At 31.7% G+C, this 25417-nt stretch overlaps 2 protein-coding genes and 2 long non-coding RNA genes across 7 annotated transcripts in view; 3 read left to right on the top strand and 1 right to left on the bottom strand.

The window, feature by feature from the left end:
• The window catches only part of LOC116351458 (putative ferric-chelate reductase 1 homolog), a 23833-nt gene extending 18903 nt beyond the window's left edge, over positions 1 to 4930 (top strand). For 2 of the 3 annotated variants that reach the window (XM_031783561.1, XM_031783569.1), the window contains 10 exons: positions 1237 to 1533; positions 1624 to 1778; positions 1846 to 2023; positions 2088 to 2396; positions 2468 to 2624; positions 2802 to 3028; positions 3104 to 3347; positions 3429 to 3541; positions 3970 to 4095; positions 4178 to 4930. In XM_031783561.1, the coding sequence (XP_031639421.1) occupies positions 1249 to 1533; positions 1624 to 1778; positions 1846 to 2023; positions 2088 to 2396; positions 2468 to 2624; positions 2802 to 3028; positions 3104 to 3347; positions 3429 to 3541; positions 3970 to 4095; positions 4178 to 4297 (1914 nt within the window). In that variant the 5' untranslated portion in view covers positions 1237 to 1248 and the 3' untranslated portion in view covers positions 4298 to 4930. The remainder of the gene's footprint in view (positions 1 to 1236; positions 1534 to 1623; positions 1779 to 1845; positions 2024 to 2087; positions 2397 to 2467; positions 2625 to 2801; positions 3029 to 3103; positions 3348 to 3428; positions 3542 to 3969; positions 4096 to 4177) is intronic. The other variant, XM_031783576.1, reaches the window with a different exon arrangement.
• Positions 4931 to 5135: 205 nt separating this feature from the next.
• Positions 5136 to 7832, top strand: LOC116351479 (probable medium-chain specific acyl-CoA dehydrogenase, mitochondrial). The gene is made up of 4 exons (XM_031783586.1): positions 5136 to 5341; positions 6396 to 6743; positions 6833 to 7153; positions 7235 to 7832. The coding sequence occupies exons 1-4, from the start codon at positions 5321 to 5323 to the stop codon at positions 7796 to 7798; spliced, it is 1254 nt and encodes a 417-aa protein (XP_031639446.1). The 5' UTR covers positions 5136 to 5320; the 3' UTR covers positions 7799 to 7832.
• Positions 7833 to 13744: 5912 nt separating this feature from the next.
• LOC116352671 lies at positions 13745 to 15480 on the top strand. 2 transcript variants are annotated; one of them, XR_004202311.1, is made up of 5 exons: positions 13745 to 13828; positions 13894 to 14271; positions 14340 to 14456; positions 14543 to 14717; positions 14780 to 15480. It is a non-coding gene; the product is annotated as an uncharacterized LOC116352671 (long non-coding RNA). The 2 variants fall into 2 exon arrangements; XR_004202312.1 differs by having other exon boundaries at positions 14343 to 14456.
• A 335-nt stretch (positions 15481 to 15815) lies between these two features.
• On the bottom strand, positions 15816 to 25370 carry LOC116352521. Its single transcript, XR_004202298.1, has 2 exons — positions 23701 to 25370; positions 15816 to 23631 (listed from the first exon to the last, which is right to left on the bottom strand). It is a non-coding gene; the product is annotated as an uncharacterized LOC116352521 (long non-coding RNA).
• Between the last annotated feature and the right edge of the window lie 47 nt (positions 25371 to 25417).

Here is a 25417-nt window from a genome sequence, read left to right on the forward strand (position 1 = left end):
CTCTCTCTCTCTCTCTCTCTCTCTCTCTCTCTCTCTCTCTCTGTGTGTGTGTGTGTGTGTGAATATGAGGAAATAATCAATATATATCGTTCCTATTCAAATCCAATTTTAGAGTGATCATTACTCCCATTTAGAACTTTAAGTTTATTGATCTTATTTTCAATGTGTCAATCAATATATTATGATTACGATCGTGTGTCGGAACCAGGGCTGTAATTTTCACTCTGTCAGTGCACGCACACAGTAGTGTACACAGCTAGGGTGTTTCCACATGGAAAATATTAAAAAGTGGCTAGTATCATTTTGAAGAGCGTAAAATTCTGTATAAGATTATTTGATTTTCGATGCTGATTGGTCGCCGATGTCACTTCCTGGACTAAAAACACATTTGTAAATTGATTTCATGTCGCATTCACGCCAGAATGAAATTATAAGATTGAACAAAATTAAAAACATGAAATATAATTTTAATATCAATATTATTGCTTAAATATTCAAAAAAAAGTAACACAAAAACTAACAATTTTACCACAATAAACCAAAACAATGCAAAATCGCCAATTCATTTGACACATAACCTGTCATTTGTCATGCGTGAGCGAATCACGTTTCAAATGTCATTCTTTTCAAATGTCAAATGAATTGGCGAATATGCAATGTTTTGGTTTATTGTGGTAAAATTGTGAGTTATTGTGTTACTTTTATTAATATTTAGGCAATTATTTTGATATTAAAATTATTTTGAGTGTTTTTAATTAAGTTCAATCTTATATTTTCATCAATTACAGATTTTGGCGTGAATGCGACATGAAATCAATTTACAAATGTGTTTTTAGTCCAGGAAGTGACATCGGTCACCAATCAGCATCAAAAATCAAATCATCTTATACAGAATTTAACGCTCTTCAAAATGATAATAGCCACTTTTTAATATTTTTCATGTGGAAACACCCTAGTACACACTCACATTCTATGTGCGTCGCATACAATGGTTGTATTTTGAATGTGCACGCACACTTAGTTACAAATTTGCCAACCGCCAAAAATGTCAAACTTGTGACTAAGTGTGAGTGCACCTTCAAAATACAAGCATTGTATGCGACGCACATAGAATGTGAGTGTGCACACTACTGTGTGCGTGCACTGACAGAGTGAAAATTACAGCCCTGGTCGGAACTAGGAAGTGTGTGCTTTGGTAATTAGTTTTTTTATTCTTTATTTTTTGTTCTCTTTTAGCACACATCAAATATGTATCGCGAACAATTTGTGTTTATATTGCTTTTGGCGTATAGCTTTCAGCCGATTTTAGCACTGCCTGGAGGTGCACCACAATCGGTGTGTCACTCGTTGTTACCATTTCATGGCGGTGGTATTCCACCATCCTCATCACGACCACCGTATCGTATAGTACCACACAATGTTGCCGTCAATCAAGGCCAAGTTTTACGCGTTGAAATCGAACCTCAATTTCCCGAATTAAATTTTGGTGGTTTTATGATTCAAGCACGAAATATCCGTCCACCATATCAAGTTGTAAGTACTTTTTTTTTATTAATAGCATCACACAGAAAATGTAAATAACCAACATTTCATAACCTCTTTGGTTTTGTTTCAAACATATAGATCGGTCGATTTGCACCGCCTCCGGACAATCAAGCTCAGCTTATTGATTGTGGTGGTTTTGACAATACTGCTACACATACATCACCCGCACCGAAATCAGGTATTTCCTTCCAATGGCAGGCACCATCGGACTTTTTGGGTGAAATTGTATTCAAGTAAGTGTAAAAAAACTCTAGTATTTTGATGAATTCTCATTAATTCACCATTTTTCTATTCAAACAGTGCAACAGTTGCTCAAGAATATGCCAAATTTTGGGTTGGAATCGAATCGCCTGTAATCAATGTTGTTTCACGTAATGTTCCCATTTTGCCATCATATAATAATGGTGGTGCCACAACTAGAAGACCGCCGTTTAAGCAATCCGTTCCAAATTACATTCCAACCAGCAACGATCAATACGTATGAGACTCAATTCAATTTTGGAAAATTGAAAGCCATAATGAATGTGTATCATTTTTTTTAGGAAGAACAAACAGATCCAATTTATGAAGGATGCGGTCAAACAAAAATATGTTTCGGATTTCCAGATGGATGTGTTAATTCAAAATCATGTCGAACGATAGCAACTTCAATTGTTCGCGGTGAACGATATGAATTCGAAATAAAATCAGCACCCGGTGAAAATCCAGCATATGTAGCAGTTGCACTGTCCAGTGACGATAAAATGGGTGATGACTCGGTAATGGAATGCGTCCCAGAAGCTGGACAAATTCGTGCATACGCATCATGGACATTACCACGACCAAATCTTGGTGTTACACGTCAAGGAATTGTAAGCCATTTTTGAAAAATAAATGCGTGTTTTTTTTGTCTTGTTTCATGTCATTTACATTCCATTTTTAGCCACAAAAATTTATCCGTCTTTTGGATGCATCGTATATCGACGGTGTAATTTATTGTCGAATTTCGCGTGACGCACGATCAACTATTTATGGAAAAGAATTCAATTTAATAAACACACAATATCATTTATTGGTTGCATCAGGCAGCAGTTTGAAACGTAAGTTGAAATTTGAACTGAATCGATCACAAGTACATGTTTATTAAGTAAGTAAGCAGAGAAACTCTCCACTAACATAGGATTCATATACGAATGGCGTGTGAGTGGAGTGTGTCATGCAAAATTTTGTCTACCAAAAATATTAGATTCACTGTATTTGCTTATCTTCTTCTATAGAAAATAGCGTTGGATATCATGATATTGGACGTTTAGCATCGGGATCTCCTAGCTATTTAGCAGATGTGGCTGTTTTCGGTGGCGCATCAAAATTGTTTTTACGCTTGCATGCCGCTTTCATGATTACGGCATGGATTGGAACCGCTTCGGCTGGAATTTTATTGGCTCGTTACTTCAAACAAACATGGGTTGGCAGCCAATTATGTGGCAAAGATCAATGGTTTGCTGTAAGTTTATTTTTTGTTACAAATCGATTTAAGCACAATCGACACATTCATACAATTGGTGTGTATTTCATACAGTGGCATCGAATGTTCATGATATTGACTTGGGGATTGACAATTGCTGCCTTTGTTTTGATTTTCATTGAGCTTGGTGCTTGGTCAGCCGAAGACAATCCGCATGCCATTCTTGGAACGATAACAACAATTATTTGCTTTTTACAACCAATCGGAACTCTATTCCGGCCAGCACCAACTTCCAACAAACGTCCAATTTTCAATTGGCTTCATTGGTTGGGTGGAAATATTGCGCATATACTTGCAAGTAAGAATATCTTACACATCATAGAATAAAACATAGAATTTCATATCTATCAACACGTATGTAACCATTTTTTTTGTTCAGTTGTCACAATCTTCTTTGCGGTGAAATTGGCCAAAGCCGAATTGCCTAGCTGGTTTGATTGGATTCTTGTAGCGTTCGTTGCCTTCCATGTGATCGTACACCTTGTGCTTTCGGTGAGTTTATTGAAATCCAAGCGTTTATCGTTTTTATCGATTACATCATGCATTTGCCGGCCATTGTTGTCATTCACCATTTGTTGGCAATCACAGTGAAGAATATCAAGTGCATGCATGGCAAGATCATTTGTACAAATGACTTTCAATTCATCGGTGAAAATCACTAATCAATTGTAATGGACAAAAAATGTTGAAATGCTCATCATTAAATTAGTGATTTTAATCGACATTGTTTATACATTTATGTTTTCATGTTATTTTGCATGTGACATGCTTTTTGTTTCTACTTTCCATGCTCTATCTCCTCCTGGTCATAACCATTTTTTTCATGTTTTTTATTTTCATTTATTGTTCGTTACTAATCACCCTATCCCTCTACCAAACATAAGATACATGCACCATTGTCCAAATTTAATTATCATTAGATTTTCTCTTGGATACAGATCTGTGGCTGTGTGAGTGAACGAAGTGCTCAACGTGTCAATAACTTCCCAATGGCTGATATGTCACCATCTAGAAGCAGCATGAAGGAGCGCAAATTAGATGCACCGGTATTATTATTTTTTTGCATTTTCCGCTGCATGAAAATGAGAGAGTTTCATTAATCAGGAAACTTTTTTTTTTTTAATTCAGTTCTCGGGATTGCGAAAGATCATTCTCACGATTTATATACTCATTGTGATAATATTCGTCGTTGTTCTCGTATTGATTGCTGTATTTGCACCGATCGAAGAGGCCATTAAATCATTGTAAAGCATGAGTGACAATTAGTTCTAGCCATTCGAATTTCAAAGTAAATTTATAGCAAAATGTATACACATTAGATTCCAGAGAGTCAAACAATAACCGTACAAGAAATGACATAGAAATTATAAATACAACTGGCAAGAGTCGTATATTTATTTTTTAAACGAAAAGAACAACAACAAATGACAAAGACTCGTCGTCGTATACCACATTATTTTATTTTGTCTGTCTTTCCATATTGTTTTTCGTTTAGTATATTTTTTTGATTTTTAAATATTCTCCATTGGACATCATCATTTGTAATAAACAAAGAAATTGCGGTCGTTATGAATGAATGGTAATTTTTTTTTGTATGAAAGAGATTGTATATGTGAGATCGAAATGTTTATTGTGTGCTATATTGTTCTCCGTCCAAGCAAAAGCTAATTTTTAATCAAATGCACGAATATAGATCATTTTAAGGACGAATTTTTATTTAGGCAATAGCTTTTGTATATGTATGTAATGTTTCTAACTGTTAATTTAAACAAACAAACTAATCATTGTGCAAATCAAAACACAATAAGGTATAAAAATAAATCTGATTTGATTCGATTGACCAAATGTTTACATGAAAAATAAATATTGGTTGCATAATAACAGGCGAGCGTTTAATTAAAATCATCTCTGAATTGGGTCCATATTTCAATGATAAATTAAAAACACAAAAAAAAAAAACGAAAAAAATAGACGAAAAGATACCGTGTTCGTGATTCACGATTACGAACCGTGAAATGGTAGTATATATTTATATATAGAGAAACGTCAGCGTTGACGTTTCAAATGTGTGAACGCATACAATCAACTGACAGTGAAAACACAATAAATATTTTAGAGTGAAACCGTCTGTGTGTTCAGGCATTTGATATTTTGCGTTCGAAGGCAAAACAATTTATTTAACGTTGTCATAATAGTTTAAAATTCAGTTCTTATTGAAATTATAAAACTTGTTTAACTTAATAAATTAGTATCGATTTAATAGGCCGCAAAATGTTATCAGTTTTGGGACAGGTAAATACTCGTTTTTTTTTTTTTATCTCGAACGTTGTTTTGTGCACTTTCTTATTTTGATGCGGGTACAAAGTTCAAGTCGTTTTTTTTTCTTCTTCTGTAAAATCGACCAATAAAAATAAAACTATTTAGTTTGATTAGTTAAATTTCGACAAAAATAGAATACGATTGTTCAAATCAAAGAGAATTCCGTGAAATATAACATACATTTTAACTAGCATTTTAATTTTGAATTGAAAAACAAAATGCACTGCCAAAGTACTTGAAAGTAATGCTTGATGTATCGATGCATAAACGAGTGGAATTCAAAAAAATATTTTAAAGCCCCAGGGATCCGCAGAAAAATTGACCAATTTAATCAAAATTATATGACTTTCGTCAATATATTTATGAAAGTACACATATATTCGGTAGTTTGTTGTACTATAGCGGCTATAGCTACTTGTCACAAGGTCGATCGAGTATTCTGGCTATGTTTTTTCGGAAGGGCATCTAAAGAGCTACAAACTGAGCAATTTTAATCAAAACTGTAGAATTTAAGTTCGAGTTACAAAGTACAAATGAACGCTCTAGAATAAAAACAACGTACAGAATGGTTGTTATATCAAAGTGGAACACGGCGTTTTTTTATATAGAATTGTTGTTGTAATACAGTAATACAGTACGTTGTTTTTATTCTAGAGCGTTCAAATCAAGTTTCCATTTTCCCATACAAAATCTTGGGAAAACTTCATTTTCAAGGAAAATCATATTCCAGGACGAATTTTCCAAAAAGAAAAATACCATATCTGTGGACTGGACTCAGAAATTCGAAAAAATATGTTTATTGTTGATAGCTACAACCTTGTTTGAGTTATGTCATAAACAAACAAACCGAAAACGATTTTAAAGCTTGACATACATCAAGCAATACGATTTTAGAACTATTTGCAATTTTTTCCACGAAAAATAAAACCTTGAAAAAAATGCAATGTTATTGACAAATGCGGTCCATTAGAATGTTGAATTATAGTTTTCATGATTTTTTGTTTTGGTTTTGTTTTCATATTGATAGCTTTCGCGTCAAAACACTCGAGTGATTTCTCGTTTGGTCAAAGTTCAAGGTGCAAATTCCGTGCGAAGCATTTCATTTGATTTGAGCGACGAGCAAAAGGAATTCCAAGAGGTTGCACGTAAATTTACACGCGAAGAAATTATACCGAATGCTCCGAAATACGATAAAACTGGTGAATATCCATGGGATATTATAAAGAAGGCCCATGCTGTTGGACTGCTCAATGGACACATTCCACAGGAAGTCGGCGGTATGGGATTGGACGTATTGACTGGCTGCATTATCGCCGAAGAGTTGGCATACGGTTGTACCGGCATTAAAACTGCTCTAGAAGCCAGCGGTTTAGGTGTAAGTATGATAAATGGTAGTTTGATCTTTGCACATAATTGTGTAATAAATAATAAATCATTTTCACGTATAAATATTGATTTTAACAGCAAACACCGGTTATTATTGCTGGCAATCCTGAACAAAAAAAGAAATATTTGGGCCGATTAGTTGAAGAACCAATTGTGGCTGCGTATTGTGTAACTGAACCGGGTGCTGGGTCCGATGTTAGCGGCATCAAAACAAATGCCGTAAAGAAAGGTGACGAGTATATTCTGAATGGTCAGAAAATGTGGATTACCAATGGTGGTGTTGCAAACTGGTACTTCTTATTGGCACGGACCAATCCAGATCCCAAATGTCCTGCTGGCAAAGCATTCACAGGATTTATCGTTGAACGTGACTGGGAAGGTGTGACTCCTGGAAGAAAAGTAAGCGCATTTCGAATTTATTTTTGTTGATGTTTTTTTTATTTCCACATTCAATTCAAACGACTTTTTTTTAATTTCAAGGAAATCAACATGGGTCAAAGAGCATCTGATACGCGCGGTATTACATTTGAAGATGTTCGTATTCCAAAAGAAAATGTGCTTGGTAAGGAAGGTGAAGGTTTCAAAATTGCAATGAGTACATTTGATAAAACTCGGCCACCAGTTGCTGCCGGTGCTATTGGTCTTGCTCAAAGAGCACTCGACGAAGCTCTGAAGTATTCTCTAGAACGTAAAACATTTGGTGTACCAATCGCAAATCATCAAGCGGTTGCGTTTATGTTGGCTGATATGGCAATTGGCATTGAAACGGCACGTTTGGCCATGTACAAAAGTGCATGGGAAACTGATAATGGCATTCGCAACAGTTATAATGCATCGATTGCCAAATGCTATTCATCTGAAATTGCAAATCGTATTGCCAGTGATGCCGTACAAATATTCGGTGGTTACGGTTTCAATACTGAGTATCCGGTCGAAAAATTAATGAGAGATGCAAAAATTTATCAAATCTATGAAGGTACATCACAAATTCAACGATTGATCATATCACGAGCTTTGATCGATGCCGCCAAATCAAAACAATAAAATTGCATGCGTTAGAAATATCAAATCAAATAAACACAACTATTTTTTTTTTTATACAAAAAGAAAAAAGAATTTTCTTCGGCTGCAAAAGTCTAACTTTGAATAAAAAAACTTGAGTTTTCTCCCAATGAAATTGTCTTTTATTCTGATGGTTTTAAGCAAATTTCTCAGAACGTGCCAAGTTGGCTGGAGCGTGAAAATTAACGTTTATGCGCGTCATGATGTCTTTTTGGCTACAAAATGGACGGCCAGAAACAATGACCATTTTATAGTCTGAGAAAAAAAAAAATTGAATAAAGGGAAACCCAAAGTTTAACCACGCAGTTCAACTAAACAAATCTTTAAGAGAAACCCAATCATGAAGGTCCTTATGCGTGTCATTTTTCCCTTCAAAAATAATAATGAAACATGAAATTGAATAATACAGTACACATTAGTGTTGAATTTAATACAAACAGTGATTGATGACCGATTTTATGTTGAAATCAGAGATAACAAATCAAGGAATGGTTCGTATATAGAAATCTTATAGAAGAATATTTTTACAGCTATTTTATCTATAGACTATAACTCCGCATGTTCGTTCATGCGGAAGAGGTGTAATGCGCTCAATAAGCGTAATGCTTTGTTTGCCGAACTTCGTATAGACAGTGCCATCTATATTTAGAATGGGATATTATTTCACAAGTTTGAGAATGAGCGCATATGTTATTCCAAAAATTGTTGAAAAATAATTTAATAAATTGTTTCATTTTTTTGTTTTGAAAATGAAGTTAGCACAATTAGCATTAGATAATTTCTATTTAAAAAAATAAATTTATATGCGTTTTAATTTAACTTAAAAAGCCTCGGGTGTGTAGATCTTGTAGAAATGATATTGTTAAAATCTCCACACGTAAACTTATAAGTGTGAGTGTGACATTTGACAGATAGATACAAAACGTAATGTTATTGTTCTCTTACATACTTGTCATACACTCGTGCGAATTATTTTGTTCTGTCAAGTTCGTTTATTCCGTTCATTTATTTTATTTATATTCTTAATCTCGCAATCACATCGCAAAATTGCGTAAAAATGGCAGATTCTATTAACAGTTTTATTGATCTTGACACCGGCTGTATAAAATATCCTGATGGAGACTTTACTTTTATATTAAACTTTATTCTGTTTAGTTCGCCAAAAGATAAAGTGAGGGCGTTAGTGTGACAGATTTCATTTTAAAAAGCTACTGTATTAGAGATCTTTCATGCGGTAGCCGCTGTGAGCTGTGTGTATGACCGTATGTAGGATACACGCTTATGCTTGTATTCTAACACAGCGATGAAAACTGTAAAGCATGAGCGAACATGCGGCGTTATAGTCTATAGATATAGTGCTATGTTATAGCTGTAAAAATATTATTCTATAAAATTTCTATATACGAACCATTCCTTGTAACAAATACATGCATTTATTGGGAAAAAATTGCTTGATTAATTATTTTTTTCATTTTTACCGGCAATTATTCACATTGTATCAGTCTCATAGTTTTAACGGAAAATGTTTGAAACGAGTGGAAACAATGAATGTAGAGAAAACAAGAAAAAAAGTCAGATTGAAGTGAAAGAAATGTCAAATCTATATCTGCCCGATTGTCGTTGACTACTTATAAATAACAAAATATTGGTTTTAAGATCTTATAAAAGGTTGATACGAATTGTGATCATTCTTTCATTTTAAGCATCCATTAAAAGTTTAATTTCTCGGTTTAACGATCGGATGTTCTGCCGATTACCCCTTCCTTGAATCGTCAACTCCAGAATCTATGACAATAAGACGATCTCTCTGCTGGAACAAAATTCGCAATTCGCAAAACTTATTGGAAAATTGCTCATTTTCGGTTATTTTTGTGTCGATATTTTACTTTGTGAGGAATATGGAACAACGTTTATTTCAGCTGACTTTAGTAGACTTTCAATTTGAAAGTTTCAAATGTAACATATACAGGGTGTTTCATATAAGTGGGCCACTTTTAAGGAGTGCAAATATCGAAAAACTCTTTTGGGGATATTTTGAGGGTGAAAAAATCGGTTGAGAAGCGCCTCTTAACACGTTTGGTGTTGTGTGCTAATGCTCCATCCTGGTGAAATATCAATCTTTTTCGATCGATATGATACATCGATTTTATACATCCAAAAAATCTGCTCAATCGTCATAATATTCTTTTAAGGTATTTCATTAAATTTTCACGAATTTCGATGCAGTGTTTTTATATTTGAGTAAATAATTTTTCTTATCGAAACCAATGAAAAATGAGGTCATGCATTTATTCATTATATAAATTACAATAAAATATTTATTGGCTTTGATGTGTGGAAGCGTTGTCAAGAGGTTTCAATATTTATATTGCTGTATGTTTCAAATGAAACCCTGTTAAAAACGGTCAAACGGTATTTTAATGAGTATGGAAATATTTATCACATTGATATTACTACGAACATACATATTCGAACATAAGATCGAACACGAATAGATTCTTTTTACGAACGAATGTTCAATGACCAATTCCGGCGAAATTTTGTACTACACCCCAAGAGTTAGCAAGCGGGAAATTGAGACTGGACCTTAATTCACCGAATACAGCTATAATTCAGGCCATTATCACGCTCCATGATCAATCTGCGGAAGCCAACTTCATTTCAGATCGATTTATATCGAAGCGTGATCATGCCCGTAACTAACAACACCTCTAATACGTATTCCGAGTACTAATCGAAGTTTGTGACAATATGGCCGTCACAGTTTGGCAAAATCATAATGAATCGATTAAACTGCGTTAAACTGTTAAATTAAAACAGTAGAAACAAAGAGATTTAAATTTTGTACATTTTTGAAAATAAAAAATCTTTTGTTTTTTAATTTTATTAATAAAATATTCAAAAATATTAAATGAATTTGTTGACATAACCTCACTTTTGTGTCACAATCGTGATAAACCGATTAAATAATTATTAAAACAGTAGAAATAAAAATATTTTCATTTTTTACATTTTTAAAAATAAAAATTCTTTGTTTTGTTTTGTAGTTTCCGGTGGTTTCGTGAGATTTACTGCACAATATTCAAAAATATTAAATTAATAAAGAATGAAGTGGTTGACATAACCTCACTTTCGTTTTAATAATTATTTGATCGGTTTATCACGATTTTGATACAAAAGTGAGGTTATGTCAACCAATTCATTTTTATTAATTTAATATTTTTGAATATTGTGGACAGAAAATCACACAAAATTAAAAAAACAAAAGATTTTTTATTTTCAAAAATATAAAAAATTAAAATCTATTTATTTCTACTGTTTTGTTTTAACAGTTTAACGCAGTTTAATCGATTCATTATGATTTTGCAAAACTGTGACTGCCATATTGTCACAAACTTCGATTATTACTCGGAATACGCATTAGAGGTGTTGTTAGTTACAAAGTTTATATAGGAAATCCTATACCATGATCGGGCTTCGATTTATATGGAAAATCAATCATTTTTCATATGGATATTTTAATTCAGTTATTGACGACATTGACATGAAAAAACAAAATATCAACAAAAGTAAACATCTAAACTAGTAAACTATTATTGGAGAGGAAAATATGGGTGATGGCTATGCTGGAGGACCCGTTGTAACGTCTGAAGGAAAATTACTAGACATTTTCTCTACTGTATGCAATTAATACAGTATGTTTCATTATAGAGAGAGGTTGATTTAACTACCACAAATTTCAAATATCCTAAAAATGTTTTTGGTGTTGCCATATGAGACTCTAAGCTACTACGCCAATTAACAATGACAGCTCTCAAATCAGTACAGTGTTTGTTGTGCAACGAAAACATTATTTCCGAACATTTTCATTCACGGTTTGAAGCCGTTTTTCTGCATTTGCATTCAAAAGGACAAAGAATGTCGATCACATCGACTGCTAAATACATTAAAAAGTCAAAAGGGTTCGTAATAAAGTGAATCCAGCAGTATAAGCATGAAAAAAAAGTGAACGACCAGCCCAATCTGAAGCCAAACTGAGCCTCCTCGCAACAGGAAGATAAACGGAGAGTCAAGTTGTTCGATAAAAATTTAGGTATGTTGTTGAGCTACGCCGTCTTAAAATAGAGGTCTCGCGCTCTACTATCAGGAGAAGATTAGATGTTGCCGGTGTTCGTTATCGCAGTAAATTGAAGAAACCGCTTTTGACAGAAAACCAGAAGAAAAAGGCACTGACGGGTCAAAGCAAAATTCAACAAGAGATTGGAGCGAAGTTATATACACTGACGAGTCATTCTTTTGGCTGGTGAATAGCACTACCCATGCCTAGTCTAGAGCCCAAAAGAGAATGGTCGTTCGCACGGTAAAGTATCCGAAAAAGGTGCATGCTTATGGTTGCTTTTGTGAAGCTGGTTTTGGAAAGTTGACCATATTCACGGGGATTCCAAGCGCCGTGAGGATGAACCAACATTATTCATCGACACCGTTACCCATCGCTAAGAAGTTCTATGGCAACCACAATTCGAATTGGCTTCTATTAGAAGACAACGATCCAAAACACAAAAGTCGTCTATGCAATGCTTGGAAAGAGGAAAATGACATTAAACAAATGGACTGGCCGCCACAGTCACCCGATTGCAATCCGAACGAAAATTTTTGGGCTATTATTAAGGCATGGCTTCGTGGTAAAACATACCGCAATTTGAAGCAGCTCAGTTCATTCATTCAGCGCCAGTGGAAAGGTTTTCAAAGCGAATATGCTGAAAATTTGAGCAAAAGTATGCCGAATAGATGTGCCTGTGTGATCGAGAAGGCAGGAGAATGGATTAAATATTAATTTGTGGCGCCGTAGCTTAGATACTAAATAGAATGTATATAAAATAATTTTGTAAAACTCTTGAGTTTTATTATAAAAAATCAACCTCTCTCTATAATGAAACATACTGTATATTTCATTCGGAAAGCAATTCGCCTTTATTTAACCAATTTTTTTCTCCTGTTTTAGAATGTCGGTCTTGGCAAAATTGGCGATAAAACCATGACATTTCCGCTATGTATGTCTGTTAATGGATATTGTGAATTTATTAATAATTCAAAAGTGAGTTCACATGCAATTTGTGTGTGAAATAAATTTCTGTAAATTGGAATGTGAAAGAGACTCTGGCTAATTTATTGAACGCAAATATCTATTTTCCGATATTTTGGAAGAGTTTTCTTTGACTCCTAAAGGTATTTCTAGCGTCATTTTATTAATCATGCTTTTTTCTAAGCCTATATTAAGAAGAATCAGCCGTAACGAACGGCAGTTTGCACGTAATGTCGAAAAGAAGAAGAAAAGTATTTTTTACATTTCATAAACCATGTTAATGCATTCGGAACGTTGCAAAATTGCGTTTCAAACGATCGACTACAACTTTTTATCAAAGTACATTTCATGGAAAGTTCACTGCTGCCTACGGCCGTGATCCGGCTCTTGCGGAGATCTTACGGATCTATCCTATCCAAAACACAATGTACGAAATTAGCGCATATGCTCTCAATTCTACCATTTGGGACCTAACAAACAAAAGCCTATAATTTAATACCAACATTTGATGAAATAATGACGTTTTTAAGTAATAAACCAGTAATAATTTTTCAACTGTTTTAGTAGAAGCATGTGTAAGAAATGAAAAAATAATTCAAAGAATATATTCTTATATTTTAAATAATTAGAAAACTGTACATTAATTACTCTGTTACAGACTCACAGTTGAAAAACAAATGAATTATAAATTCACATGAATTATCAAACTCAAATTAATTTAAATTTATTTAAACGGAAGTCAAATTCCGCTAAACAAAATGTAAATTCTTCACCAGTTTCTGTTGTAAAATCTAGACTATAAAAGCAAGCGTCAGCTCAATTGCTCTATTTTCCATTAAAAATTCTGTTTTCGAAGTGGGAAAAAGGTTAAATGATGTTTGGGTGTGAAGTATTTTTTTCTTTGCTTCTTTTGACGAAACAATTCTCGAGTAAATATCAAAACTATTGAATGAACTTCAACTAAATCATATTAATTTTTTAAATATCACTTTAGGAGTAAAGGCAGTAATATCATGTATTTCAAAAGATGTGTAATGCCCCAAAACAATATTTTGAAGAAGAGAAAAACTCAAAAATGCTCAAAATTTGAACAGATTGTAGAGCTACCAAGTTTGAAACTTATCATCTGAAATATGATGAAAAAATGGCAGTAGGTGATTTCAAGTTTCCTGCAGCTAAAATGGTTACAATCAAGAATTTAATTGGAAACCGAGAAAAAATGTCGATTTTCATCTTGGGTTACGAAGATTTTTTGCACGATTCTGGCAATTGTTGGCTTTTTACAAAGAATTAAGTAAATAAAATAACAATAAATAAATTTAATCAAATCGTTTTCAATTTTCAGCCTGAGGTCAATTTATAATAGCAAAAAGTAAATTTAATTCAAGGATATGTAAATCGCCTGCATTAGTAATTTTCAAATGTTCTTTTTTTATATAGAAGAAATGTCTAATACAAATGCCACTATTTGCATCATATCATATGATTTTCGTCGTGGGCCTGATTTTTTCAAAAGTTTGAAATACTTTTCGACACTCAAAAAGCGAGTGCCAAAAGGTGAGATTTAAATAATATCTGTCGCGGTAATTTTTTTTCTTCAACATTCTTATGAATTTTCAAAATGATTCTTCTTCGTATTTTAGTTGTTGATATGGCCACGACTTTCATACAAAATATTGTCGCTTCGAAGGAAATGAAAATAAATATACATATCTGGCGTATATTTAAGTGGATTTGGTTTGGGTGGACATATCGCTGGTAATGTTGGCCTTGCCTTGAAACGAATCAATAAAGGGCGAATGGTGTCAGCAATTTGGGGTACTCAAATTAATCTATTTTCTTAATAGACGAGTAAGATCTTTGTAAATTTTAAAAAATAGCATTCGATCCGCCACACATCGGTTTTCCAAATCCAAAGGAATGGACAGAGGGTAAACCTAGACGAGTGCAAAAAGGCGATGGAAAATTTGTTGTAGTTTTTCATACATCTACAATGGGAGTTCAAGACAGCACCGCCGACGTTGATGTTATTTTGAATGATGGAAAAAACAACCAGGTTCAATAAAATTTTAAAAACTTTATTTCACATAATGTGAAAAAGCGCCGGTAAAATTGACTTGCGATCATACAATACATCTGCAATGATGCTTCGTAGTTTGATTATAGTGAGCAAAAAAGTGCTTCCTTAAACGAATTTGGATTCATAAACGTCAAATCTAAGGATTCTTCGGAAAATTTATTTTAATACTGGTATTTTCAACAGTTGAATGGAAAGAATTTATGAAAATAAAAAACAAACAAATTTCAAAAGATATCGACCGAAAATCAAAGTCTTTGATTCAAAGATATCTCATTCCAATATCTCTTTAATATATATATATTAAAGTAAACCATTTGAAATATTCAATCAAAGAAGATTTTAATCACAACAGTCAATTTTCACCTTTTCACATTTAAAACAATTCCCATAGCTTCTGATGGTCGCGCAACCAAGGGGGAGTTAATTTCAAAAAAAAAATTCTATCTAAATCTCCAGCTTTTTCCGTTTTTTTTTGCTCCTTACTTTTTTGGCGAAAATCCCTAGCCCAAAAAATATTTCGATAATTTTTCTCAATTTGTATAAAGGGGTAATTTCCCAAATCCATTCTCCAGTTTGAATCGTTTGAATTTCAAAAAATGTGCAAATTAAATGAGTCAATATTTTACGATTTTAAAAACTTTATTTATATATTATTGAGAAAATAAAACAATACAGTTTTTACATTACATTAGTGTTTTTGTCTGTGTGTTTCTCTTAGATTTTACTTGTTATTTGTTTTCAAACTTAGAATCGTCCAAACGAAAGCCTTAATTTTGTATTTTAATTTAATTTAATTTATTCTGAATGATTATTTTTTGGGTCATCGTGTTGCTTCGTTTTTTTTTTTTGTTGATTTTATGAATTTTTTTTGTCTTAATCTTTAAGGTAGAGTTAATGTATTTATAGTTATGTTCATTTTCGAATGAAATTGTTCATGTTTTCTTTTGTTTCTTGTTTTGTGAAATAATTACAAAAAAAAATCTAACATAAACTCGAATAATAACACGATGTCTTTTTGTTTTGGTATTTTCATTCACAAAAATTAGTCAAAACGTCAGCGAAACAATGAAAAATTTATTCAATAAATTAGTAAACAAATGAGTTTGAATTCAGTTTCTGTATTCGTACATTTCGATTTCGATCTTACTGCATTTTCAAAATTTAAATGTTTCTTTATTACATTCTGTTTATGTTTTTTTTTTTTTTTTTCATTTTTTGGTGACTATTAAAAAAATCTTTGCTCTGTATTCAAAATATACGTTTAAAATACACGTTTACATTAAACGGGTGAAAAGTTTAAAATATATGTTCATGAATAAAAAAGAAAACTAATAAACAATGACACGCCTTAGTACAAAAAGAATGATCCAATTCTAAGTTTATAGTTTTAAATAAATTCTTAACTTAAGGAATGAACTTTCGAAAAATCGTTAAGTATCGATTTATCGTGTGATTCATAGATAATGAAGAAACAAGATAGTTATAAGTTTTGTGCTTGTGTGAATGCAGTCGAGAGGACTTTGGGAGGTTTTTTCCATTGATTTTGGTTGGTTTAAATAATTTTTTTTTTCATTTTCAAATTAACAATAAAACAAATTATATTATAAAAAATTCAAAGAGCCATTTTTTTATTTAAAATCAAAAGACTTAATTTTCGAACTATAATGCGTCCTACGGTTCAAACAAAAATTAAAATTTCGTGTTGCCAAATATAATAATTTTGTTATTTTACGTAACAAATAAAGAACAAATTCACAATAATTCCAAATCTAAATCAACACAAAAGTAATATTCTTTTGAGTGAATTACTTTTGCAGTGCGTTTTTTTTAATTATTCGTCTATTTTTTAATAATGTAACTAAGATTAAATCCAAAAATAAGCCTTTTCCCAAAAATGCACATATTTATACGTTTTCAAACGACGATAGTATTCGGTATTTTAAATACACCAGCGTAACGGGCAGTTTTTTTTTGGTATATATAATTTCTGAACAAAAGGTGATATACGAAAATCACAATCAGAATTTAATTGCCACTCCATCAGTTATAGAATTGTGTGCATTTCAAATATCCGAAAAGAAACTGTATGTGTGATCAAGGTACTATAGTTTTTAGCTATGTTGATCTGTTTAGCCACTTCTGTTCGATCTCACACACTTTCATTTTATAATTTGTATTCTATCATTTTGTATAAACTTTTTTTTTGTGTTCACTTAAGAATTACTTTATATTTTCTTCTTTTTTTCATTTAAAAAAAAACAATCATTATTTTATATAACTCACAAAAATACATCGATAGACGATACAATTCTGTCGAAAGTAAAGACAGAGCTTTTTTTGGCATTGTTAGTTTTTTTTCTTCGAGATCAACTTGTCACCTAATGAATAGATTTCGGGTGTCGCCATACATATTCATTAATTCAAATATTTATTTGTGTTACACACCCGGAAAGAATCTAGATCTTTTTTATACTACAAACACTTTGATAAAACACACAAATTTGTTTTTAGCGCCAATTGCCATTGGATATTTGCTTTCGTATGCACTTTTTTATAGTAACTGTTTTTAATACAAGTCCTGGAAGTGACGGAACTATATGCAGTTGTGTTAAACTCAGTTCAACTTAGGTTGAAAGTTCGCTTGCTAAACACCGGAAATTATATTAAACACTGACTCCACTATAACCAAAGTCAATAAAAGATGTCGATTCTTTGTCCAAATATTTAGTTAAATAGCATACAAATATCATATCATTGTTAGGTTTAATATAATTGATGTACTTTGTTGCATCTTTTAGTAACAATAAATGAAAAATAATGATGTCGTACACCACGAATTTAGATGCTGGATTTGTTGGTTCACTTTTTTAATTTTCATTTCTTCATTCATTTCGAGATTTTTTGTTCGAATTCATAAACACACATATATATTGAACGGCTATCACAGCATTCTTAGATGATACTTGTGCAATAGTTCAATGTTTTGCGGTTTCATTTTTGAACTGAAATCGATATACTAAAATCACTGCTGCACAATACATAATGTTTTTTTAGTAAATAATTTAACGTAGTGATTTGGATTATCAGTTGACAATTTTTGATTGTTTTCCTTTTCGAAATGCTTTAAGTATACACAAATGTAAGCGAAGGAATAAAGAAAGGAGAATAAGATGAGAAGATATGTGAAAAAAGACATGAAAATAAATGAATGCCCCGACAGAGCACCCATTGAGCGTGTGTATCAATGAACCCAATCCCAAGTGAAATGTCACTAAATGCATCGCTCATATTTAAATGTACTACTTAAAATCTTTAATCTTCATTTTTTGTTTTTTCCCAAAATGCAATCAAGCATATTTGTGTTTCTATTCTCGAAATGTCAATACTAGTTTTTATTAAGGATGCATCGAAATTCAAAGATTCACCCAAATTGATTAAAATTGATTGGATACGATAAAAAACAATAACCAACAGAGAGATTATACTAAAAGCGTTTCTTTCCAAAATGATGAGCGTGTTTAATAACGTGTTTTGATTGATGTTTTTTGGTAAACACAAAAAAAAATTTAACAATCAAATCAATATTTACGGGTTGATAATTTGTTGATAGTGTATTTATATTGCTTGTCTTTATGTTATGAGGCAAATAAATCTGTTTGAAATTATGCCTAGCATACGATTAGCATGCTACTTAGCTAAGCATACACCATGTTGTCATGTCAATTGACAAATTCAAACCCAGAAATATAGTATAACATATACTGCTTCTTGTTTCCAACAGAATGTGAAATAATTTGATGAACGTACAAACAGTACGATAAACAAAATTTGAAACCAAGCATATACAACCATCCAATAATTTAAACTGGATAAAAATGAAACATTTCAAATGGTGGTAATAATGATATTATTTCACTTTTTTTCGGTTTGTATATCTTGTTCATCATTCTTGATATCAAATCTTACTTTTATGCTGTATTATTTGCACGTTTGTTGAAACTATTTTTTTTTATTTCATTCAAGATTGTCTTTTTTGTTCACCAAAAAACATGTGTCTTCTATTTGGAAATTATGCATTCTTTTTGTTTATCAAAATTTTAATTTTTTCTTCATTTATTTACATTATAAATTTATCGATCAAGTTCGCAGGTCTCTCAATAGCTTTTAAAAATTACATTCGCGCATCTCTCTTTTTTTCTCTATATCTCTCTGTTGCTTTTACGCCATTTGCCTAAATTCTTTTTTATATAAAAAAAAATAATGAGAATAATTATTTTATCTAAAATTTGTCTATAATCGCGTCTGGAATTTTAAATATCTCTGGGTATGAGATGATTCGTTATTCTTTTGGTAGGAATATGACGAATTTTATATCAATATATTGTGAACAACACATCTCTCCCAGGCTTTGCAAGTTTCATTCAAAAGATGTGCACATTATTCGCAGATACTTAAAACATCACCGAAAAAAAGTCTTCGTACAATGTAAACGAATGTATCGAAATGTGTCTTCTCTCTGTTCTTTTTTTTCTTTACATTATTTTACATTGTCGTTGACACAGATGGTGTGTATTTATCTGTAAGCTTTGCGCACTTACAATGACAATGCACATCTTTTGGCATCGTTTTGTTTTGTTTGTTTGGTTGTTAATTTTCTTTGCATTTTTATACATACATGAACATTTTACAAAATACTAATACAAAAATACAGATATTTAGGTTGAAGGTGGTTATGTTTTCTTCGTTTCGGTGTATTTTATATTTATTGACCATTTTCGTGTCAACCTTTTCTATATAAATTTGAATCTGTTTAAATTCACCTTTTTTCCCGTTCATATCCAATCAATTTCAATGCAATTTATTCAATGGATCCATTCACAAGTCTTTATTATGGTCATTCTTCTTTCTTATCACCTCGCTATTCGCTTAATTGCTTTTATATGGGGCTCTTTTTGGAAAAATAGCCAATTGGCTATTCTGAACCATTGACATCTGTGAAAGCTGTAGCCTTTTTTTTGCTCAAAGCGGCGAAAATTATTATAATATTTTACACAGTACGCAATATATGTGTAGTTTTATATTTTTCATTCATGTTTTTTTTTTCATTAAGATTTAATTAGTTTGCCTAAATCTAAATAAAAATGTTTAAGTTTGCTTTTTTTAATCAAAGTGTGGAAATTTAAATTTCATATGCATTTTCATTGTATTTATGAATCAGTTCAGAACGAGCTGAGCTTAAATGGTCGGAATATAGATGTACTATTTATAGTTATTTTCAAATTGAACTTTTCATCATATATGCAAATTGTTTGCTATTTCACTATCTCCGATTATTTCCGGGTAATACGACACACATTTGAATTAATTCTTTGAAACAGCAAAAATGGTGAGCTATTCAATTATTCGTATATTCTTAGTCCCTAAATGTCATTTAAAACCAAAAGATCTTTGCTTCGATCATGACTTCTTTTTTTTTTGTATTACTTTCAAACTTTATCGAAACTTATTTCACATAATGTACCTAAAAATAAATATGATGCTCGACATGAATTGGTCTTCTTATACAAATGTTCTGTTTCTTCTCACGTCTTTTACGCCATTACATTTTGAATCAATTTGGATTTTTCTTCCAATTTACATTTACCATGATTTCAAACTTGTGTTTGACTCACTTGGTTTCGTTGATGTTTTTTGAAAGAAAGAAAGAAAAACGATCTTATTTTGAATAATGTTTAAATTACTTAAATTAAGCATTCTATAGAAATTCTTAAGTTGCATAGATTTAAGAGTCATGTATCTTAAAGCAGATTTGAACAAGAAAAGGACTTGACTATTCGTTCTATCTTCGAAGTGTGCAACATGTTATTTGTAATACGAAATAAAATATTCGTAATTTTTTTTTGTAAATATACAGTTGCCGTTCGTCGTCGACAAAGGCGACACTCTCAACGAAAAACATGTGAACATTCGATGTGCAATTTATCAAGTATCTCGTTTTCCATATTACATATAATTAATAGTTCATTTAATGTGGAAAAAATGGAAATTTGAAAAGTTATTTATCGATTATTGCTTTAATGATGAGTACTTTGATGCTCTTTTATTTTCCTTTTGGCTGATTTGTTTCGTCTATCAATTCATTTTAATAGCTATAGTTATTTGATGTATTTTGGTTCAAAAACAAAACAAAAAATATGTTTGAACAACAGATATTGACTTCTTTCATTGGAAAGTGATTATGTAGTTAAAAGCAGAGATCGTTTTGCAATTAACCATATCACATTTGTCACATATCAAAATATCTTCCATTTTGATTTTCTTTCACTCTTTGAGATCGAATGACAACTGTATTCAAAACAAGTCTCATTGATGCAACAGTTATGACATTCTCAAGTAAAATGCGAATCGCAAAATATCAGATACATTTATGCGTTAAATAAGACAAGAAAATCACTGTAGTATCCAATAAAATTCAAATTAAAACATTTAAATTATAACATTGCTTGATAATACTAAAAAATAAATAAATTATTGAGAGCTTTTCAAGCATCCGAACCGATTGTTCGCGCCACCAAAGAAAATTGTAAACTTATAACTGTACTGTTGCCGATGGTTTGACTGAAAGGGTCGTGCCATTGTTTTCAAACAACTAAAATGCTTCACCAAAACTTTGTTTCCTTTTTATTGCGTATATGTGCTTGTGTTTTGCATGTATTTTGTCTTATGTAACGGTTTATTCAAAGTTAATTATGATACACTTAGAATGTTCATTGAGATTTGTACAAAATACACCGGTTCAAATATTGTTGTTTTCAACTTCGTACGTCAATTGTTTTGAAGCCAATGACATCGTTATGAATGAGTAAAACATATTGGATTACATATAAGTTGCAACACAAACGACATAAATGACTGGAACATGCTATTTTATCTAATGGTAAGATATTTTTTCTTAACTTGTCGCATTTGAATTGTGTATCGAGATATAATTTCTCTGTCAAAAACTGTCAGTTATTAAACTGTCTTATTTTCATGTATTCAAAACAAATCACAATAAACATTGATTATGTGCATATTTGTGTTTATCTGTAGTACTTGTTCCTTGATTATGTTATATTGAAACAAAAGTAGGAAGAATATTGATCAAAATGATAAATTAATCATATGGAATTCCAGCAAAACAGTCGGAATGCAATGGGCTTTAGGTCTATTGTATGCTTTTCATTTTAATTACACCGAGAAAAAAATTTAAACTAAGGATGGTTAATGAAAAGTTCAGCATAAAATATGCGAAAATAAAAGGATATTCTGAGTTTCAATAAGATTGAAATGTGTGTTGTAACCAGTGATGAGCACATTAGCTGGCTAATTTGCCATCACTGTGTACACCGGCTAACGAATGCGTAAGCCAGCACTAACACACGTCAGGAGAATTGGACGTTTTCACACGCATACTATCATACACAGTCACACAGACAGTGTAGACAGTTAGCTGGCTAACGATTGGTGTACACCAAATGTTGGTATACACCGAGGCTAAGACAACGCTGGCTAACGCAAAACCATCACTGGTTGTAACCTTATAAAAGGTTCAGATCGAAAGATAACTAAACAAATCAGTAATACAATTCAATATTTCAGATCAATCATATATGTGTACTGTATTTTTTTTGAATGAAGAACAGAGTGAAGTTAAGAGGAGAATGAAGCAGTTTTATCTCAATTCACAATTAACATCTAACATACGTCTGAATTGGCAAAATTCTATGAAATCGTTGAAGATTCTAGCAGAAAATCTAATTTTTTATTCCGTATGGTTGAAATGCATTTAATTTCAGTTTGATGTTTCATGAACTAATAACTTAACAAATTCTTCATGTCCACCCAAATGAAATTTAATGAATAAATTGACTTTAAAATAGACGTCGTACTTTTCTGAGTGTTAAAAATATAAGATACAATGTAACTAAAGTTTTCATAGCTATTCCGCATTATAGAAAAGAAAGTTTGGTTGAGAAGAGCGCATTAATTTCAACAAACTCTGTTCTTTGACTGATATGCTTGTGTACGATTTTGAACAAAGAAAACGCAACTTTTAATTTGACGCTTGTTTTATCATATGATTTTGAAGTTGGAAGTGTGTCGACTGAATTTAACTGGAAAAGTTGTTCTTCTGTAGAAATGACACTTGAAAAAAAGCTATACCGAAATACATTTCAATGAAATAAAGTAAATTTGATCAATAATTTCGATTTGGGTGTGATTTTATTTTTGACGTAGAGTATGAAAAGTACACACATCCTATTTTGGTCAAGAAAAAAAAAAATGTCAGATACGAAAGTGTGTATTCTGTATGTAAGATTGAACATAAAAGTTTATTGTATATTTCACCCAAGCAGACGATGTTGCTTTGCTGGATTTTTTGAGACTTGAATCCGTTTGCATGTCTTTTTGGTCAGAATATAAAAATAGAAAATATTAAAACTTATTCATGTACTTCCTTATCCGCCTCACGTATGGATTGGACTGGATTGGATAAATTGTATATTGTGTATGTCTGTGTGAGCTTCCATGCCAATATTGTGTGTAGCGCTAATTTTTACGTCTATACTAAATATACATAGATCCTGATCTGACGAATTATATTTAATCCTGTATCATATTATAATGAAAATTTTAGGTGCAAATTGTTTTCTTGTTTTTCTCTTGCAATTTACTCACTGGTTTGAATGCGTGTGTTTAATTTTTGTAAGTGTTTTACACTTGTTTAAATTTCTCTTTTGGCATTTATATTTTTTTTTTTTTTTCGTTTTGACCATTATTTTTCGATATCGATTCTTCATAATTTTGCCGACTAATCTGAAAGTAATTTTCTCCCATTAATATCAATCAATATTTATCCTTTACTTTGGTTATATAGTGAAGTTATTTCATATAATCAGATTTTTTTCTTATAATATTTTCTATAAAATTCAGAATAATTGGCAAATTTGAGCTACTCCATTTAACTGATTTGAAAAAATGTGTTTTTCTTCTTCAATTTACTCCGAGTATTCTCTTACTACAATTTTCAAATTGATCTTAATTGTTTGTCGAACTTTCAAAATACTTGATTTAATCTCTGCTAGTTTTCGAATTCAGTATTTGAGCCGTATGATGATGAGCTAGCTGACGCACGGTGTGTGTTCAAATGACTGTTAATTGTCAGCTAGATTATGTTCAAACAGTGACCATTTACGGTCAGGTTTTTTTTGTTTTTGTTTTTGGTTGAAACCGCATGCGACATACGATCCGTATACATTGCTTATAAGAGAGATATTTGTCAGCAGTTATCTCATCCAGCAAAATAGTTGCGACTCAATGTGTATGTGTGCGAGCTGTAAAATGTGTAAACGGAACCGTGCGTTGTGTAACATACAAATAGCTCGTAAATATGTTTCTAATTGAGTTATCTGTGGAATAGTATCTATCTTCAAAACAATGCATGACCATCCATCGATAATGCAATTTTTTTTCTCTTTCTTTCTTCACTTATTCAGATAATAGCAGACAATTGATAAAATTTTCCAGTAAACTATTTGGTAATTATATTAGTAAACTTAGTTCGCTAAATATTTGTTTTAACAATTTTTTCTGTATTTTGTTTATTGGAGTTTATTAAGCTATTTCTCGAGCAGTATGTTGGTTGTTCATTGTTTGTGATCGAAATGGATTTCAATGTATGTTTCTTTTTCTTCTTCTTTCTTTCTTACTGATGGTATAGTGGCATAAAATGATAAACACAAAAATTTATCGATTGTGTATTTGTATTTATATTGCGGTTAATTTGTGGATCGCATGCAAATAGTCGTATACTTTGGTGGGGCAAGAAGTCTATGTCGGGCCCTTTTTGTATATTTTTATTTTTTCGTAAAAAATCAACATTTTTTTTTGAAGGCACTTTAGATCGGACGATGCGGCCCAAGTGTAGTAATTTTTTTCATTCAATTTCGATCAGTGAGTGAATTTGTAAACCATAGTTTGCCAAACGTATGTGTGTATCTACCAGTTATTGTACCATTTTTTTTTTTCATTTTTGTGTTGCCTTCATTACTATTGCATAACGGATTTGGATGTGTGTCTGAGAATTTTATGGCTATTTCAGTTTTGAGAGTATTCGCCTATTTGCATGTCACATCGCCAACTAAATAGAATCAATTTTAAACACTGTTTTTTTCTTTGTTTCTTGGTTTTTATTTGCATATTCTTATCATATTTTCTCTCTTTTTGAATGTCCAAAACAGTTGATTCGTTCGTTGCTTTGTTATTTGTGTTAATTATGTACAAAAAATCAATATAATTAGAAATTAAGCAAAACTTATATATACAGTATGTTGCATTGTACATTAAGGTGTTTCCCATATCTGCAAATAAAAAAAATGGTATTTATCAATTTAAA

This window comes from Contarinia nasturtii, unplaced genomic scaffold (assembly GCF_009176525.2).
Source record: "Contarinia nasturtii isolate CC-2019 unplaced genomic scaffold, AAFC_CNas_1.1 Cnas_scaffold_187, whole genome shotgun sequence".
Lineage (NCBI taxonomy): Eukaryota > Metazoa > Arthropoda > Insecta > Diptera > Cecidomyiidae > Contarinia > Contarinia nasturtii.

What these genes read in the sequence shown, in the direction of transcription:
- LOC116351479 (XM_031783586.1), top strand. Translation starts at nt 5,321, where the DNA reads ATGTTATCAGTTTTGGGACAG. An exon ending in TAGAAGCCAGCGGTTTAGGT is followed by an intron (nt 6,744 to 6,832) that starts GTAAGTATGATA and finishes TGATTTTAACAG; the next exon opens with CAAACACCGGTTATTATTGC. An exon ending in GTGTGACTCCTGGAAGAAAA is followed by an intron (nt 7,154 to 7,234) that starts GTAAGCGCATTT and finishes TTTAATTTCAAG; the next exon opens with GAAATCAACATGGGTCAAAG.